At 40.8% G+C, this 20,307-nt stretch overlaps 1 protein-coding gene across 1 annotated transcript in view; it reads right to left on the reverse strand.

Moving 5' to 3' along the window:
• Nucleotides 1-18,774, reverse strand: part of tsnare1 (T-SNARE Domain Containing 1) — a 136,304-nt gene extending 117,530 nt beyond the window's left edge. The window contains exon 1 of the mRNA XM_041942404.1: nt 18,690-18,774. Coding sequence (XP_041798338.1) covers nt 18,690-18,774 — 85 coding nt within the window. The remainder of the gene's footprint in view (nt 1-18,689) is intronic.
• Nucleotides 18,775-20,307: the final 1,533 nt, after the last annotated feature.

Raw genomic sequence — 20,307 nt, forward strand, 5'->3', positions numbered from 1 at the left:
GGGTTGCTCTTAACCTGTGCTGCCATTACCTCCATAACCAGTATGAAACTGGCTTGGAAGAGGCAGATGGGCTTGGTAAACTTGCAAACTTTGCTGCTTCCACTCCTTCTCCCCATGTGAAAGACAGTCTGCTGAATTCCACACAGTGGATTGACCATCCTGCAGCATGGCAGACAGCGTACCCATATCTGTTCCTGAGGGGTGCAGCGTCTTCAAGGGGGAGATATTTCAAAAACTGTCTAAAATTTTGAATCACTGTGTGACTGTTAAACCTTTGCTGCAGATTTAATGCCTGCTTTTAGATCTATTCATATATGTTTCCATTCCTTCCTCTTACACTTGCAGTATCTCTATATCTGTTTAGAGGTGCATGAGATCAAACATGCAATTTTCAGTGGATTGGCTTTTCTTTCATTTTACCTGTGTGAAAGCTTGGTGCAGTCCTTTTGTAAATAAGGACAAACACAACTTGAGCTCAGCTCCTATAAAAGGGCAGCAAATCCTTAGTAAATATTCCCCAACGGGAGCTGGTAAAAGGAGCAAAGCACCAGATTTGCCCCATATTTAAATGGTTGTGCTACTATTTGCACAGATGTTGAGTCCATTGGGTTGCTGAGGCCAACCAACAGAAAAATTCATTTAAGGCTGGAACAAATGCAAAATCAAACAACCACTGTGCGTAGGCACAGCCACAGTGGTGGTGGCACAATACTTCCTGATTCCTCCCACAGAACCAGAAAACGTGAACGAAAGTATGAAGCACAATCGCAAACAGTCTGTGGAATATCGATGGACAATGTACTGATAGCTGCCATGCTTGTTTCATAAGATTTTAGGATATTCTAGGCTGGAAATGCATCAGTTTGGTAAGAACAATCTCATTGTGTTATTTAGGCCACGTTAAAACAAAAACTTTAACACATTTACTTGCTTAATGACTATAAATTTAACATCAGCCAAAGATCCTCTGCTTTTGCTTACATTCTTTTGACAAATGGCTGAAAACAGTGGGCCCAGTTCATATTGTTGTCAAACAATCCTTTAACCAGGGAGTAACATACAGCAATTTCCACGTTAGAGCCCACAACACATCATCTGCACTTATGATTTCAAGCTCATTTTCACTCCACTCAGCTCCACTGATGCTGTTTTCCCTGGAAGGCTGACGGATCCACGCAGGGTTATTTCACAACCAGTGTTTGGTAAATGGTTTGGATCGCTTCAGCAGCTTTTTATCTTTTCACACTTGAAACTTTTCTCTCACATTAACATGTCGACACTTTAACATGCTCATATCAGCATGCCACTTCAAAGCTGTACTGATATGCAGTGCCTTCACAAAATCACTCAACTTTAGCCTCTCTGTGGTTTGAGCAGTCTGCCTGATATGGCCAGAACTTTGATGTTGTCCTATATTATATCCCTGAAGAGGCATTTTGGAAATGCTTATGAATATTATAGTATAAATGACTATAAAATATATCCTAAAATATTAACAGGGCTAAGACTCAGCAGCTCATTGAGCAGCTCATGTTAACATGTGTCATGACCCGTGCCATGCACGGCGGTTTTGTTTAGTTTTCCTCTCGATGTTTTGCCTTATTCAGTTTGTAAGTGTTCATTGTAGTGTTCTTTGTTCATGTTCGTTTCTCTGTTCGACTCTGTGTATTCATTATGTCTTCTAGTCATGCCAGGTGTTATGTGCTTGAGTCTTGTCTTAGTCCATAGTCATGCCATGTTTTATGTAAGAGTTTTTGTATTGTCTTAATCTGTACCCTTGCCCTGTCTTGTTTGTATTTTGTTAGGTTCCCCATTGTGTCTTGTCTTTGCCTGGTTTTGGTTACTTCCGGTTTTATTTTGAAGGTTCATGTTATGTGTCCTTTTGTTACTTTACTTCCTGTGTTTTCCCTCCCGTGTGATTTTCTGATCGTTTCCACCTGTGCGTCATTAGTGTTTGCCCCTAGTGTATTTAAGTCCGTGTCTTCCCTTTGTCCTCGTCGGGTCGTTGTCTGAGAAACCTTAGTCTAAGTCATAGTCTGTGTTCTTGCTATAACCCATGCCATAGTCCCATCGTGAGTGTTTGTTGTGTGGTTTCTTTGTCATGTCCGAGTCTGGTCTCACGTAAGTGTTTCTGTGCTGTGTTGTCTTTGTTCACGTCCGTGTCGTGTTTCATGTGTATGTCTCCTTGGTTTGCTCTTGTCCTTCGTTTCAGTCCATGTAAGTGAGTTTACCTTGTTCATGTCCAGGTCTTGATTTATGTAGTGTTCCCTGCCCTTAGTATTGTCCTGTCGTGCGTGTTATTTGCATAACTTAGTTTCTGTTTTCTTTTCATAGTTTTGTAGCTTGCCGATTTGTTTTCCTCGATAGAGATTTTGTGTTTGAGTACTTTTGTTATTAGATTCTTGTTTTATTCCGTTTTTAGGAGTGAACCTTGAATTGATAGTTTTCCTTATCCAGTTCTGTTTGTTGCATATCATAGCTTTTGTATTTTCCTCCTTCGGGAGCGTTTTCTGTTCTTTATTTCATTTATAGTTTATTCCTAGTCATGTCTATAGTTTTCCCACAGTTTATGTAATTGAGTTTCTTGTCTTGTCGTAGTTCCGCCAGGTTTTGTGTTAATGTTTTTTCAGTTGCTCAGTGTTTCCCTGTGTAGCCTTTGTGTGTTTAGCCCTTAGAATTTGTCTTAGTTCCCATAGTTGTGTCTTTAGTTGTGATTAATAAATTTGTTAATTTAAATCTAGTGTCTCCCTTGGTTGGTCTGTGTCCTGATTGTGTTTCCCTTTTATTGCATTGTCCATAGTCTTGCCCTGTGTGTTAGTGAGTTCCTTGTGTTGCCCTAGTCTTGTCTCGTTGTGTTGCGTGTTATTGTTTATCCATAGTCTACGTCCCCTTTGTTTGTCTGCATTTGGGTTCAACCCTTAGTTCCCCTCTTAAGTTTCCCCTTAAGTCCCCACCTTCCTGACAACATGCTAACATACGCTCTGGCGACCATGAAAATCCATCCAATAAAGAGCTCAAGATATTTGACTGTTGACCAAAGTCGTGGGCAGATCCCCTGGACTGTACAGCCCTGCTGCTTGCATTGATAAATTACCTGGATTTGTCTACAGGTCCTTGTTAAATGAAAATCTGCAAGAGATTTTCAGAATAGATGTCATTCTTTCTTCCTCATTGCTCCATCCATATAGAATTGTTTGCAATCTGCAGAGATCTCCTCCGACTAAGCAGTTATAACGTTCGGACAGCGAGTTTCAACTTGAAGAGTCACAGAGCTGGCCAGTCTCAGCGGATGGGGAGAAGCACACATCCACCAGATTATTCCTCCTCCTGACACGGACTCCGGAGACGAGGCTCATGTTTTACCACAAGTTGTATATTGCAGTAATAACGTATGGTCATCACAAAGTCCCATGGCACACCTGGACTTGTCTCACGGCGCACTCGTACAGGAAGCACAGTGTTAGGACAAAGTAGCTTCTAAGTCAGTCTCATTACAATAGAAGATGAAAACTAGACCTCTTTTAAATTCCTTGTATTCACTTTATATTATTCTGTTTGTATTTACTGTGACTAAAATTATATCTTACTGATCAGATTTTAGTCTATTAGGAATATTTGCGATTACTGAGACTTGTGAGAAATAAGTAAATTAAGAAAGAAGCCTTAAGTTTTTGATTTTCTTTTGTTTTTTTTTGACTCTTTTGATCTTCCCATGTCTATCTTTTATTGTTTGCTGCTTTTAAAAAGAAAATGTAAAGATGCTTCAAACAACTGACAAGACAATGTTTGCTTGATGTGTCCCTGACAGGATTTTGAATTTTGCAGCATTTGTTCAACAAGCAGCATCATAGCTGTCGATATAAGTGTGAAGTGTCTGAAGTGGAATTAGGAAAAAGAAAGCTGTAGGGCACAGTCTCACTTTGCATATTCCCAGTTGCCAACGATAAACCCCAGTGAACTGATTATAGATGATGATCAGTTTGGCAGTGTGGTTGATTTTCTTTTTCTCCTTTTTAAGCACTGAATAATCAATACAAAGTGCCCTGATTTCAGTAATGAGTGAGAGTCCTGAGCACGCCGGGGATGAATTACCATCATGCCCTCACAGAGTAGCTTGTCGATAGCACAAATGTGCTATCTGCAACATGTTCAATTATACTCTCAAATCAGAGAGGAACTTAATCAAGGGCTCCCATCTCATTATGCCTGAGGTCAGTGGCTGTCTCTCCTCAGTGAAGAGGGACAGATTTTACTCTTCCCAAAAATCTGTAATTTAGCCACTGAGCAGCTGACTGAGAGGATGAGAACCTGGCCTGATCCCAACAGCTGGCGCTGCAGGTGGAGCCGGAGAGGTTTGATTTTTGTCCTCGGTGGGATTTGATCGATATATGCACAAACCCCGTCTAAAACTAAACTCGTTTGGAGTAGATCAGAGAATACTGATAACGTCTTATACCTCTTTTATTGAAAGGATTTAAACCTTGTTTTCTGGTTTACAGTTCTTGCCAAAGGGACAAGAGCTAATAGCACGGTGTCATTAACCTCAGCTCCAAAACTACGGCCAAAACCCAGAGATCACTGCTGGCACTGCTTCACACACATCCTCAAAAAGGCATATAAGATTATCACTGATGCCAGAAATGTCTTTTATGACTAATGCATTTAAGATTGCCTGTATGCGAAATAAATAGAAGGACGCTTGATTCGACTTACGATGGTAAGTTTACTTTGTGTAGACATCAATACATACATGCACTTTTTACACTTGTGTGCCAGTTACAGATAAGAAACCACCATTAACCCTTCCAACTCTTTTAATCATTATCATATTCCAGTTGTTTCTATATGTGTGAATTGTTTGTATGTATTTGTGTTTGCAAACTTGCAAGCTACCCACAAATAATATTCATTATAACTGAATTCCTCAGAGAGGCGGGGCTTCCATGGTGGCGTAAAGTTACCGACGCTGCATGATAAGACGGAAGCAAAGCCGAAACCTCGTTTTATTAGACTATGTTAAAAACTCATGTAGGCTTTTATTTTGGAAAAAGAAGGAAGTGGCTCCTCGGCTCCGCGCATGAACTTGTGTAACTTCAAAAGTCACAGACTGCATCTACGTGATGCTCAAAGGTGCACCGAGCTAAGGTAAGAACAGAACACTACAGGTTCTTAAAAACAATGTTTTGCCAACTTCTGTTCCACTTGGGCCCAGTTTGGTTGAATTTGCATGGTAAATTGTTCACTGTGTTTTACTTTAGTTAGCTCTCCATCTGGATAAATGTAGGCTAAACATCTCTTCCCTGTTTCAGTAGCGTTAGCATCCTTTGTGTGTTGAGTGTTTTGCTACATGCTACATGAATTAATAGTCAACAACAGAGTATCATGTTGCCTAATGGACCGGCTTCCAGCTGTGCTACACGTCCTTCATGGTATTGATGAGGAGAATAGTGGAGACAGAAGTGTTGAGGCACGTGGTCTGCGAGCGAAGCTAAACCTAGATTTCATTGGCCTTCTAGCAACCTTTAGAAAAATACTTGGCGATACAAAGTTTCTGAGCGACATGCTGCAGTCCTCATCAGTGGACCTCGCCAGAGCAACTGACCTCATTGAGGCGCTGCAGGATTCAGTATTAAAATATAGAGATGATTTATCTTTTGACCAGTTATGGACTGAAGTGCTAAACACGGCTCAGCGGTGTAACATCAGCACAGAGAGGATGTGTAAAAGGCAACCTAAAACAAGCTCAACTCTTAACGACACTGTTGTCATGTCCACAGTTGGTCAGTGTTACAGTGACACCAGCAAGGATTATTTTTGTAAGACTGTTTACTATCCGATCCTAGACCGTGTAAACGCTGAGCTAGAGAGGTGGTTTTCAAAAACCAACTGTGATATCATGCGAATGATTCAGGCATTAAATCCTAAAAGCAACATATTTTTGGAGGAGGCTCCTTTGTTTTTGTTTGGAACCATTTATGACACAAACCTGGAGGATCTGAAGCATGAGCTCCACCAAGCTAAGCGGATCTTGAAGAGAAAGGAGGCAGCTGGAATGAAGACTCTAACCAGTTTGCTTAAGTTTACAGGGTTCCTGGAACCTTTTAAAGAGGTCTTCTATGAACTGTTCAGGTTGTGCAAAACTGCTTTGGCCCTACCTGTAAGCCGAGCTGCCTGTGAGCGCAGTTTTTCTGCATTGAAACTGATCAAAAATCACTTGCGCACCACCATGAACAATGAAAGACTGAGTGATCTTGGTGTGTTAAGTGTGGAGTCTAAGAGAGCCAAGGCCTTGGATATGGACGAGATTGTAAGGTTGTTCAGCAGCAATGCTGTCCAATGGACATAAGACATGTCTGGACTGAAAGTGTGGAATCCTCTGTTTCTAACTGTGCCGTACTGAACAGATACCGTTTGGACCGTTTGAGTTGTTCTTTTCTTTTTCTTTTTTTTTTTTTCTATTTTGGCACCCCACCTGGGTAACATTAAAAAAGACACTGTGAAGATTTTCAATCATCGAGGTCATGGTTGTCCACTAATGCTGAATCAAGGGCAAATGGCCTTGGTTGGACAAACATCTCGCCTCTCATCCAAGGAGCTCCTTCAGTCCCAGCTGACTAGTGGGGACTCCTGGGTATATAACCTCTGTGGGGTCGTTATGAGGGTCATTGAAACCGCTGGGTCAATACATTTAGACGCCCTTGGATGAAAGGGGAAAATTTTCAAGTTTCCACAGCCAAGTCCAGTTGCCCTTGAGTCACCCCTCCTTGGGTAAAAAAGACACGGCTGTGAATGAACTGAAAGCAGCACTAAGGAGGAGATTAAGTATACTCAAACTGCACTGGTCCTTTTTTACAGACGGACCACACAAAGGTTTTGTGGAACATGTTTGGCAAAATAACTTTCTAAGACAATAATGTGACAAGACCATAGTTATAGCTTGTTCCACTGACCCCCAGTGACCCAAAAACATTAGTATCATTGTAAAGAACACTGAAACTAATGACTTGAATCAACATTTGTCAGTATTGCTGTGATCGTAGCAAGAGAATATTTTATATAGCATTATCAATCATAATCGCTTGTATAATAGGTACATATATATATAGTCTATTTATTTTGTATTTTGTTTTTTTTTTCAAATGTTCTACGTCTGCTGCTATTATTTTCTTCTCATTGCTTTCAATGCTGCTGTAATGTACAAATTTTCCCGACTGGGGATAAATAAAGTTTTATCTTATCTTATCAAGTAATAATTGCTCGTAATTACATCTAAAAGCATAATCAACACAACAGCTCAATAGTAAAAATAAGTACCACAAACAGGTTTTTAGGTTGTTCCACATTCCATCTCAGGTCCCAGAATACAGCTTCAAGAAGGCTGTTACACTGTTGACATGCTACGACTCCAGCTGAGCTCGAACTCAGATGTGAATATGCATCAAGCTCCTGAGCTCATACATGAGTGATGCTACAGTAGAGACTGGTGCAGCAGCTTCATTACGGACAAACAGGGTTATTTTAAGCATATGACTGAATCAGGCTTGAGAACCTGGAGAGAGTGAACAAGACACAGGAATTCATAAAAGATTCACCTTGACTTCTTTGGGAGGAGGTGTTTGTACCCCCCAAACACAAACACACACACACACACACAGCATCACCCCCCCCATGTGCTGTGGTTGATGTGCCGTCATGTTGCTCACAGCCAGAGAGGGCAGAAAACGCGGCCCAGCATTAAATCATTACCATGAAAAGCTTTGTTCCGGTCTGACTGAACACCATGCTGTTCAAATGCTGCAATTTGGCCAGATATTTTGGTTCCTTTGATGAAAGCTTCCTCAGAATTTTGCCTCAGTCCTGGACTCAGTAGGAGACAGACCATTTGTGAACAGTGTGAGGAAAGATTTGCAAAGATAGCGCATATTAAGTCACCAAATTGATCTTGCTTAAATATTTAGAAAAATAGCCGTCAATTATGTGATTCCAATTTTATAAAATCTAAGTTTGTTGATAAAACTTTTTTTTTTCTCATGATTTCCCCACAATGCAAATGCAGACTAAATTACTGTTCATAGAAAAATAAAGCAATTAAGACTGTCGAATACTGAAAGGAGAGATATCTTTCAGTTACACAACATTTGCTTTCTGTCTAATCCTGATGGATCATCCTTAATGTCAAGATGCTGTCAGGCCATTGTGTTCATTTTAATGATCCTTCATTTTTACTGCTTTAGCTTTGTTAAATTGTTCAGTGCACAATTTGATGCAAAACATGACCTTTCCAACAACAGTTATAGCTTCATGTAAAACAAATTAAGCTACAGTATTATGAGCACTTTCATGTGAGGAAAACTCTGCAAAAAAAAAGGCATTTGATATAAATTCTTTAAGATTAGCAGATCAATCAGACAAAAGCAGGAGAGGAACTTCATATCACTTCATGTGTTCAAAGCTCAGTTCAAACTCATTTTTCTTTCAGTTTCATGTTCCCACACAGAACAGCTGTTTGCTTTTCTGCTCTAACTGTGCGTTCATTCTCTGGTGGTGAGGCATGCTCAGGGTATGCTTATGACCAAAGACCAAATTTGAAATTCAATTTAAACTTATTATGCTGCAGATCAGGACCCTTCTAATTAGATTTTAATTATAATTTATGATCTAATTTTCACGTGCATGTTTTGGTATTATTGATTTGTTTCACCCAATTACATGTTTACACACGTATCAATATTTTAAATCTTAATAAATAAATAGAAACTGTGGCTAATTAATCCTGGTTTATGTTACAAAGTATTTGACAGGCTCAGTCTCAGTCCTTGAGTGGGCCAATAAAATGAAAGTTGGATGAAACAGGCAAAATTATGACAATACTGTTTCTCATCAAGTGCTGCAAACACAACCGCTCTCGTGGTTGCAAATCGTCAGCGTGGTCCCGCATCATTCCTTCAATCATTCCTGAATCTACTGTATAGTGAGCATTTGCCTGGTGACGTTACCATGGGTTTATCAGATTCTAGACATTTGTGTGTGTTTGACTGTTGTAATCAAAGAAGCGTTGGTTTTCAATGCACTACTTCAATACATTCTGTATTTTTGTCCACACAGCTAAGATCCACGGCCGACAGGAAATGTTTGGAATAGTTCTTCAACAGTTTTTAAAATGAAATTGAAATTTACCTTTCAACCATGTACAAAGTGCATCTGTCAAGGAGCATTTAAACACTGTGCAGCCCTCAACTCATAGATGCTCACAGTCGGCATTTTGTTTGGTATCGGCACTCTTTGAGACTGTAGAAATGGTTTTACATTCACATTTCTTTTTTACCTAATAGTCTTCATACTGCAATTATTATTATTATTATTGTTTTTCAGTTGAAACTCACTGAAAGAAACTCTGCACTTTAAAGTGGTGTTTTCTCTTTCTTTCTCTATGCATGAATCATGAACTATTGATCAAAATAATTCACGACAAACAATTGTGGTGTGATCAGTTTTGCAAAGAGAAATTTAAGACACTGTTACCCAGTAAAATGATGTCACGTTGTTTATTGCAGAAAGCTAATTGCAGATGTTTCTGGATACAGGTATTATCAAAACTGAACTTAATAAAAATGAAAAAAACAAAGGATTGAAGCATCAGGACTTCCTTTAGTGTATTGTGAATAACAAAAGGCTAACTTTTCATTACACGATAATGCTAATTTCACAATCAAAAATCATTGCGTCTATGAAGCCTTGTGGTGGCAATAGCTCCAGAGCTCTTCAGAGAGAAGGTGCAGAGGGCACGGGGAAGTCAAAGTCAACAAAAGTTCTCATATACAGATGCAGGGTCACAGAAGGCTAGACTTGAAATCAATGGTGTCTCAGTTGGTCCATTAATCCATGCGTGGCTGTCTCACACATGGCCCACTTTGGCCACTTTCTGCCCATCTGCAGTGCATGGCTGGAGGAGCAAGTGCTCATCACAGGCGTGTCACACCCAGTCCACCCTCTTGCTTCATTTGAGCTTAATGATCAGGTCTGTGTCTCCAAAGAGCTCATCACAGGGAACTAACAATGTGGACACATCCATGGGTCAGGTCTAACACCCAGCACTCTGCTGTCTGCTGCTGGAAACCCGCGGGGACTCCTTAAACCATGATGGGAGATGTGGGAGGGATGGGATACCGGATGTCAAGCAATGACAAGAAGGTCTTTACAGTGCTCATGAGGAAATAAAATCATCCTTTATATATGCAGCTGTGTCCAAACAACAACTCTGATTAATTGTTTCAGTCAGTTTTCAAGAAAAAATCTATAATTTCTCAGGCCGTTTACTCCAGTGGCAGGATTTGTCTCTTCTCTTTGCTGTGTATAAACTGAATATGCTTGGGTTGTGAACTGAGACCTTGGGACCTGCAAAGATGTGATTTGCATTTTTTTTCTTTTTTTTACTAATTTCAGACTGAGTTCATAGACAAAATAGTTGACATAGACACTCACAGCTTGGTGAAACTGCTGTCTCCTTTTATGCATCCAGGGCATGGATAGAGCTGCAAAATACCATTACCTTAGAAGGACTCCCTTCTTTGAATAGCTTTAAAGGTCTTTTACACACTGCCCTTAAGCAAACATGTTGCTGTTTTACATAATCCTTCACTTCACGTAGAATGTGTTATGGATAGTGCTGGTCTGGACTCTATGCCTCTCCTATCTTGCCATTTCCTTTGTGTTGCCTTTGTGTATTGTATGTAGTAACATGTGGAAGACGAGGTTGCACTTCAACAACGGGTTTCTATGTCCTGTGAGCATATTCCAAAATATTAAAAACATGAGCCAAGTGAAATGTGAGTATTTTATCTGCTTTGAGATAAATTCTAATGCTGATGCTTAGCAAGTAAAATGTTTGCCATGTTCACCATGTTAATTTGGTTGCTTAATAGCAATGTTAGCACGCTAACATTGCTAAGCATTAAACAGAAAATACAGTTGAGAGTAACTGGAAAGTTGTTATTTGTCATTTTTGATAAACCAAAGTAGAAGACATATTGAAATTTTGACCTGAGATGAAATGACAGAGGCTAACCAAAACATTTTGATTCATGTTCATGATTCATGACAAGGAAATTAAATTTATTGCAAATTTGTCAGTGGACTGACTGACTGACTGACCTTGCCATAAGAGCCACATAGCTAGTGTTGCTGAATCAGTGCATACTTGCATGCTTGTTTGTGCCAGCTTCTTCAAATATACCCTAAAATATAACCAGAGGTGCATGTGATGAATATGCAGGTACACATGCACAACGAAAATCAGAACTGGGTCTGGGTTATAGATTGGACAATGTCGTGCATGGCATTACTTTGGGTGGACACTGTGAATAGTTTTTGCTGTGAAGCTGTTCCAGCAACAACAATCGAGCAAATGGCAGCAATGCAACACTTATTGATGGCAACGGGGGCAGCAACTGTCACTGGTCATCAATGCACATTTCTTGTCAACAGTGACCCAGTGAAGAAACCTACTGTGAGAAAACAACAGCCATGAAGCAGCTACTTTGGCGTTCTACCATCTACAAAGGAACGTCAAACCGAGAAGAACAACATTGCTCTTTCTACAAAGTGGCACCAAGATGTGCCATCACAACACAGACTCAAAGAATTTCAACCATACTAAGGATTTTGCACGATTGAAGCGACTTGGAGTGAATGTCAGAGCTGCGTGTTGACATGAAGGGGAAACATGGATAATACAGAGTATTCGCAAACTATCAGAGGGGAGTTAAGAGCAGAGTTGCTGTCTGCTGAGTTTTGGGGGCTACTCTTTGATGGATTGGAGGACATCACAAAAAGCACCTTACAACTTGACACAGACTCCAATGTGAGAGTGTGGATGTGCTTAAAGCAAATAGGAAAATGCTTGGCAATGACCTCTGTACATCTACATATTAATGCAAGCAATCCAGATTGTTAGTCCAACATCAACATGATGGTTAAATTCCCCTGTCAAAGATGACCACAGAGAATGTACTGGAAACACCTGGGCACAGTGAGCCCAGTACAAGATAGCACTTCACCTCTCTGTGTCAGCGGGCTATGAAACTAGTGAGCCCAAATGCTGGCAAACCAGGCAAGAAAGCAGTTAAAGGTATTTATTGTAAGTATGAATAAGAAGGGAAAGGAGAACCATAATACATAGCCCTGGTCCTGAGAGGTCTCCAGGGGAACTGAATCAGTGTGGATCTGAGCCACGGTGGCAGAGCATCAGGCCTTAAGAGGCCAGGGAGTGGAAGCAGGGCCGAGGCAGGAGTGAATCCGCAGGAAGTTGAAGAGGACGCATGGGGTGAGTGCCAAATAGCGTCTCCTGCTACTCACCCGAGCACCTGACTAAAAACGTTATGAGGACCGCTAAATTTAACCCGCATAGCCAATGTGGTTGAGGGTTCAGAGCTAATACCATTTTATTGTGGTCATTTAAGTATTTTGGACAAGAAGAGGTTTCATTTAACTTTCTCTTGATTCAAGCATATAAGGATTCCCATTTCCCTCCAGCACTGTTTAATTTCTGTATCTCAGTCTTTAAAAGCAGGTTCCAAGAAAAGGTCCATCAGTCCATCCAACACAGAGAAAGAAACAAGGTTATAATCTCAATGTGACTTCCTGTTTGAATAAAGGTTATAAATCCTTAAAAGCAATGGTCAGATCTATGCAGAATGTTCATTTTATATTGCCTTTGTAGGCTTGGAACAACCTCTTCACGTGAAGAGATGTCTGCCTACATCGAATGGAAAACTGTTATAGCTCTTCCTAATGGTCACACTCAAAGGTGGGACATGAAGCCTGCTGTGAGAGAGGGGCAAGATGCAACGAATCATGCAGTATAAAAAGTGATAGCTCATATTTTCTAGTCCATATGTGTGCCTTTCAGACCTGACCAGACTGAATCCGCTCAGTAATGCTGAGATTGAAACCCGGCCTGAGGCTGGGGTTGTATTTTTGTTATTTCCTCTTCAAAGACAAAGTTATATGCATGCTGCGTAAAGGCTTCTGCAGGCATAGAGAAACGCTTATCTGACAACAGTAACAGACCAACACAGAGTACGGCACAGCAGCAACTGGTGCCATATTCTGTGCCGATGTTTCTGTTTTACATTGAGAATAATGTATTCGTAAATTGTTTTGCCAGCGCAGTGTTTCACAGCGTGGTGAACCCCTCCCTGTCACTGCAGAAAGACTCAGCCTCTCTGGGATGCTCTTTTTACAGCCGGTCAGGTCACTAACCTGTTACTAGTGAACCTAATTCAGGTGTTTTGTTTTATTCACAGCTTTTCCAGTCTTTTGTTGCCATGCACTGTCCCAGCTTTTTTTGAAATGTGTTGCTTGCATCAAATTCTAAACGAGGATGTAATTTTCAAAAACAGTAACATTTCCCAGTTTCAGCATCTGATGTTGTCTCTGTACTATTTACCATTAAATATGAGGTTTCAGTGTCTTGCAAATCATCACCTTCTGCTGTGTGTCCCAACTTTTTTGGAAATGACTGAGCGGAAAAAGCTCTTGTGCTGTTGCTGGTGCAGACAGGATTTGAGAAATTGGTTGTGGAAAAACGAGAGTGTATTTTAAAAAAATGCACTTGTGCACTTTCAACAAGTTTTCTTGAAAAACATAAAAAAATAAATAAATATAGAAAAACTATATATACACATGGTAAAACTGTCATAACATGACAACTGTGACCGCTAGTGTAAACATAAAATAGTGAGCTGTTGCACCTTTCTGTTTCAGCACTTATTAAAAACAACATATGGTGTGTCAATATGTGCTGATATTAAAGCTGTGTTGCCCTGTCACCCCCAATGAGACAACTGGCTGTGCTGGAAGTACAGCCAATTGGAAGTGCATGTAACACGCCGCCTCTCAGAGTGCAGGGTGGAGGGTTGAGAGCTTTTGCAGCGAGAAGGAGGAGAGAGATTAGCCTAAAAGACAGCTCTATTAGAGACTTAACCTGGGCTTTGATCATTTCCTGAGCTCCCCTTCAGATCAGGCTGAGCAACAGACGGCAAATCTGACAGGCTCCTGCACCTCCCTCCGAACCCCCAACCACCACCACTCATATCCCTCATAATGTACCCAGGCTTCACTGTGATCAAAGACCCCTTTCTGGTGACTGAGACTCCCATCTGTCTGCCCACAATAGAGAAGATTGGGAGAGAGAAGCTGACTGTCAGACTGACTGAAAAGGAATATTTCAGGGCGCACATACAAGTATAGTATGCTGGAGTCCAAAGACAAAAAATGTGATGTTTGTTTTTTTCTCTGACACATCCTCCCTCCCTCCTCCACTGTGTATCTGAATTGCAGCATAATAACTTGTGCCAACCCCCCCCCCCAGAGTGTCAAACATGATTGGTATGAACATACATTCGGAATTCACTGCTATAAATGCAGAGTACAAAGCAGACAGATAAGGGCATATTCATTTGGCGCTGACCAACCAAATAGGGAACGTTCGACAGAGAAAAAGACCTGAGGTCTTATTCATAAAGCTCAACACTAACAGCAGTGGATTGCACAAAATTTTCTGCTCAGTGATTTGAGCTTTTTCATAAATTGACTCAGGTTGTGATTGCCTGAAACACACTGCTGCATACTCCCAGCAATTACTTCAGTGACAAACGGCAAAAATCAACATGTTAATCAAGTCTTACATAGTTAACAGCCACTCTGATTATGTATGAGTAGCTAGTAAGGGGGAGAAAAAACGGGCAATTCTTCCTTCAAAATACAACCCCGATTACTGACAAAGGTTTTACATTCCCAGGCCCATGCTGTAATATCCTTTATATAATCACGTGTTCACAAAGTGGTGAACCTCGCTCCAGCCCCACCATGATACTGTCACCTGTTACCAGTGAACCTGTTTACCTGTGGAATGTCCCAATGCTCCTGTCCCAACAACCACTGAAACACGCTGCTGTCATGAAATTAAGAATTAGCAGACATTTACAGAAAATAATGAAGCTGAAAAGATTACATTAAATATATTGTCTTTTTACTGATTTCAACTGAGAATGAGTCAAAAAGGATTCAAATAGTCATATTATGCTTTATTTATGCTTTACACTGCATTCAAACTTTATTGAAATAAGGGTTTTAATGCTTTGCATAACAGAAAACCTGTGAAACAATAATCATTGTAGGTTAAATATGAAGTATCACTTGAAGCACTTACGTGTTGATTTTAGCATTGTTTAATTGTTTCAGATGGCATATGATTTTTATTGGTGGAAAAATGAACCAGCAGGAAAATCATTCTGTGCTAGCAGCTCCGTGGGGCTCTACTAATCACAGTGGAGCTAAATACTAATGTCAGCATGCTAAAATGCTCACAGTATCGTGCTAGCATGCTAATGTTAAGCAGGCATGATGTTGCCATGTTCACCAACATAAATTAGCATGTTGGCAGGCTAACATTCGCCCATTAGCACTAAACACAATGTAGAGTGGAGGCTGATGGGAATGTGATTTGCTCTGTAGGTAGAGCATTTAATCATAAAACTAAAGGATTGGATTGGAAATTGAAATTCTGACCAGATAATGGTGCTCAATGAAAAGTTAAGGGGTCACCAAAGTGATTACAATTCATTCTGATGGGAATATAAATGTCTGAACCAAATTGGTGACAATTCAGGAAAGTCACCGGGTCACCAAAGTCAGTAAGATTCATCTTATGGGGTATATAAATGTCAGCACAATACATCTGGGTGGGCAAATGTCTGTGCGACCTGTGGTTATGTCCTATCTGACCAGCAGAGCTGTGGAGACACAGAGGACTGATCACAGCCAAGAGCTAACTCGCCATTAGAAGCGGGAAAGGCACGGAGGCTGGCTGTCGTTTGGTCGTTGCTAAAAGCCCATTTACGCCCCTGTTAGAGAGAGCCCTGTATGGGTACCTGTGTTGTTGCTGGGCTACAGCTCTCCTGATGTGTGTGAGTGCCACTACATAGCTTTTAAAGTCAATCGTCAATGTTCGTGAGCCCCAAATGACCAAAGAAGCTAAGTATAGTCAGTGATAGGTGGAACCATGTGCTACGTTTACACTACTGCCACAGAAGAGGGGTGATATCTTCATCATGTCTGACAGAGCCTACTAGAGTCTGCACAGCCTCGTCAGCATGACCAGCCATGAGACTAAACCTCTGCAGCTTACAACCAGTGGTCTTCCAACTGATGCTCAGAGCCACAGTTTAGAAAGCCACTCAAAACTTCTGAAAAGTTTATTGAAAAGAGCTCTAATCACAAAAGCTGCTGGCTATAACTCACAGATCAAGATCACAGATCTATGTGCACAAAACCTGATCCCGGTCAGCATGGAACTGCAAAATCAGAGCAGATCTCAATCTTGCAAAGGGATTGGCCATGCCTTCACCATTCAGCGTGTTTTTGGACAACCATTCTTGCTCACACAACCAAGATGAACTGCCTCGACTCATTTGACTAACAGGGTACAGCATTGAGCCAGATGAGCCACAGAATGAATGGTATTAGCTTTTTAGCCTCTTGTCTTGTACTTTTTCTGTATGTCACCAACAATACAGGATGAGATAAAAAAAAGAGAGTAAGGTAAAGGGCCACTATTTATGTCATGACTTGGTAGAGAACAAACCAGAGCTAAAAGGCTGGTAATCCATTAGGAAGGTGTCTGCTGGTTGTAAAAGGACAATTGATTCCTATCACATCAGCCATGCTAACTCCAGTCAGTGGCCAGTGTTTTATGTCTGTGGGTTTGTTTTAGCGTTGTTCTACCCCCTAGGTCTCAAATATCACCTCATACGGTGTCAAATATTAGTTTAAATCTTCATATTATCATTTGTGTGCCAAAGAGATACAGTGACATGCCAAACACAGACGTAGCATAGCAAATATGAAAAGTATTTGAGGCTTTTTCTTTCACGTGGCATTTTGCATAGGCCGGTTACAGTACAGACAGCTGGAAATGTGGTTGTCACTCTTTTGCTTTTAGCAATTGGTTGTAAAAGGGCTAAAATATTCTGATCAGTCGACTCCCTTTGAAATGAGCTGGAATGCATTTGGTGAGTTCATGCACATGGATATTCTTGAGTTGTACAAATGGCTCTCTGTCCTGCCCACAACATGAAACATTAGTTCATTGTCCTCAGCATCTATTCATCTGCAGCTCTATCTGCACTGAGCCTCTCTCCATCTGTCTATCTTTCTCTCTCTCTCTCACACACACACACACACACACCTCCAGGTTGGCTGGGAACAGGTTTCGCCTCAGGGGCTCTGTCTTGCTCCGACCTAATGTGGGCTAATGAAAACAGTGAGAGGATCAAATCCAACGCAGTTGCTTTTCACACTGCTTAACCTTTATGAAAGCCTGTGACCTCTGTGCAGGAGCGTGCTCACACACACAAACACGGATGATTGATACATACACTGTAGGTAATTATATACAATCGGGGGGTGGGATGTAGAGTTCATACACATTATGTACAAAAACTGTCCGTGGTTTGTGCAGCACAAATTATTTGTGCCCCGTTTTTCCATGTAATCTATTTGTATGTGTATTTTTACTCATGTACATGCAGTGTTGATTGCTTGAATTATTAATTTCTTCATGAATAATAAATGTGTAGTGATGACTAACACCTGACTCTGATTACCTGCTTACAAGTAGGAAAGCGAGTGACTACACAAATTCATGCAAACTTTCAAAAAGCCGCAATGTTGACATGCATAACACTTGAGTGCTGCTGTAATGAACTCTTGGGAGACGCTGATGATATGAAGCTTAAGTATATAAGGTTTTTTCCCCTCACCCATGCTTTTTTGTTGTTTACCTGCTACATTTATGATACGTTTTACAGGCACTCTCTGCTGTCAGCCTTGATTCAAAAATTCTCTGTCTTAAATATTTACCCAACAGCAGCAAACATTTTCTTTGTACTGAATGACTATGCGAACTGTTCTCTGCCAATGCAAAGTGTTCATAATGAACATACTGTATCTGCAAAATATTTTCTCTCAATGTATGTCCTTGTTTTCCTACAACATAAGCTCCAGGGACGAAAGCATGAATAATGTTTTTATGGTTTAAAAAGTCAAATGTCTCCTCTCTGTCGACTGTCGATTTTTTCATTATTTACCTACTGCTTCCTGATGCTTCTTACTATTGTGCCACCCCCTTTGTTGGTATAACTAGGATTATTTTACCTCATTTTATGCTTCCCAACAAAATAACAAGAAAGGATTGACTTCACCCAATCTTGATGAGGCAGCATGAGGATGGTGAGTTTCACCAACTAGCAGTATGTTTGACGTAATTTCGACCAATCAGATCACAACCAGTTTATTAAAGAAAACAACTTATATGTTTTGTGACAAAAAAGTATATTTCCCAATCATTCTGTCACAGAAAAAGAACAAGTAGAAATAACTGAAATGTCCAAACTGCCGTGACTTAAGTATTCCTCACAAGTGTATGTGGTGTGACACCACGACTGAATGCGCTGCAGAGGGCAGTAAGGGAAAATGATGTTGGTAAATGTCTTAGTTATTTATGGTACTTATGTCGTTGACTTAGATTTAACATGATAAGCTTTTATTGTTGTTAGATGTTATATTTTAAAGAACAGCATCACATGACATTTTCGTGAGGTCATGAAGACATCAGTAGTCGACCTTACCTACTGGCTGGTATCCTTGCCTTGTAGGACCTCCAAATGGGTTGCGACTGCCAAAAGAGCCTCCGTCAATGGACCCATACGACATTCTGCCTGATGGTTGGTGGCGTGTCAGATGAGGCGTCTGGGGAAGCAACAATAATCAGAATCCAACAAAAAACACCATTTATTTCCAGTTTGCTTCAGGCTCAAGATGAATGCACTCACAGTAAATTAAGAAAATTAAGTAAGTCAATTACTGTTACTGAAAGACTCATTACTTCATTACTTTATGTGTAGCTTGGTAAATTAATTGTTTTTGACTAGCTGAAGAGATAGAGATAGACTACGCTTCCTGTTTATGTCAAAAATTTATCTGATCTCCAGCATGGAAATGATTGGACATGTACGGTGATGGTGAAGAGGTTGTTTCTTTACATGCATATTCTCACTACTTCGAATATCGAATATATTTTGAATTTGAAGAATAGTGAAAATGTAGCTCATGCCTCATGTTTTATCCACTGCAAAAAATCGGAATTCTAATCTTTCAAAGCACCTGGACAACCAACAGGCCTGCACGAAGCTTGTTGCTAAAGGCCTGGACGCATCTGACATCATTTACGTCACTCCACCCAAGCACCCGAGGCTGGATTTCAGTAATTTGGGTCTGACTCCTGTGACCCGGGGACAATTTAACAACCTAAAAGCTCAATATGTTGTAGAAAATATACAGCCTCTCTCTACTTTCGAGTCTCCCGCTGTTAGGCAGCTGGTTAGAAAGATACCCTGTCCACGCGTCTGGCAAATGGCCAGTAAATCTTTTTTTCTGCCTGGACAGGGAATACATAAAAATGAACTAAAGAAAACCTTTGGGGGGCTACAGTACTTCTCCACCATGGCAGATATTTGCTCTGTTCACAACAAAAACCAAAATGTACTCAACCAGGTAATTCAATACTTTTTTGTTAGCAACGATTCAGTATTAGAACTTCACAACGTCCGGCACTTGGTCAATTGTGTGTCCAGTGTCAGTAATTGAGAGGATGAAATGTAGAATTTGTCTGAATCTCCACTAGGTGGCAGGACTAACAAGGTAGCCGAGCCAGGCGCTGGTCTGGTCCATGGTCATAGGGCGTGCTCCTGCGCATTCACCCCCGTTGATACAGTGTGAGCCTCAGCTTCGGCTGTCAGAGTAATGTAATGTATTATAATGCCTCTGCCTCAACATCATCAGCGTGTCCTCTTCAGAAATAATACCTCCAGCCCTGTACAGATTACCAAAGCTAGCTCCTGCAGTCTGCTGTGGTACTACTTAGCTTACAAAGCTGACACTGATGGCGAACCCACTGACACAACAAAGTCGGTATGCAAAAGGTCCTACAAAGCACTGCTGTATAAGGAAAGAAACAGTTCAAACTTCACCAAGCACCCCAGTGATGGACACCAAAACCTTTCCAAGGAGTAAAAAACATGTCAGCAAATAGGCTGTCCAGCCCGCTGGTGTGATGGTAACACGCTGCTACATTATGTGAGATATGTAGGGTATCAGTAGCAAGTGTCAGTGTCAGGCCTACTCTGTATCGTAAATAGCACGGCAACATATTTGAAAACGTGAGTTCCAAAGCAACAAATGTAATTG

The sequence above is a fragment of the Chelmon rostratus genome, chromosome 8 (genome assembly GCF_017976325.1).
Source record: "Chelmon rostratus isolate fCheRos1 chromosome 8, fCheRos1.pri, whole genome shotgun sequence".
Taxonomy (NCBI): Eukaryota; Metazoa; Chordata; class Actinopteri; order Chaetodontiformes; family Chaetodontidae; genus Chelmon; species Chelmon rostratus.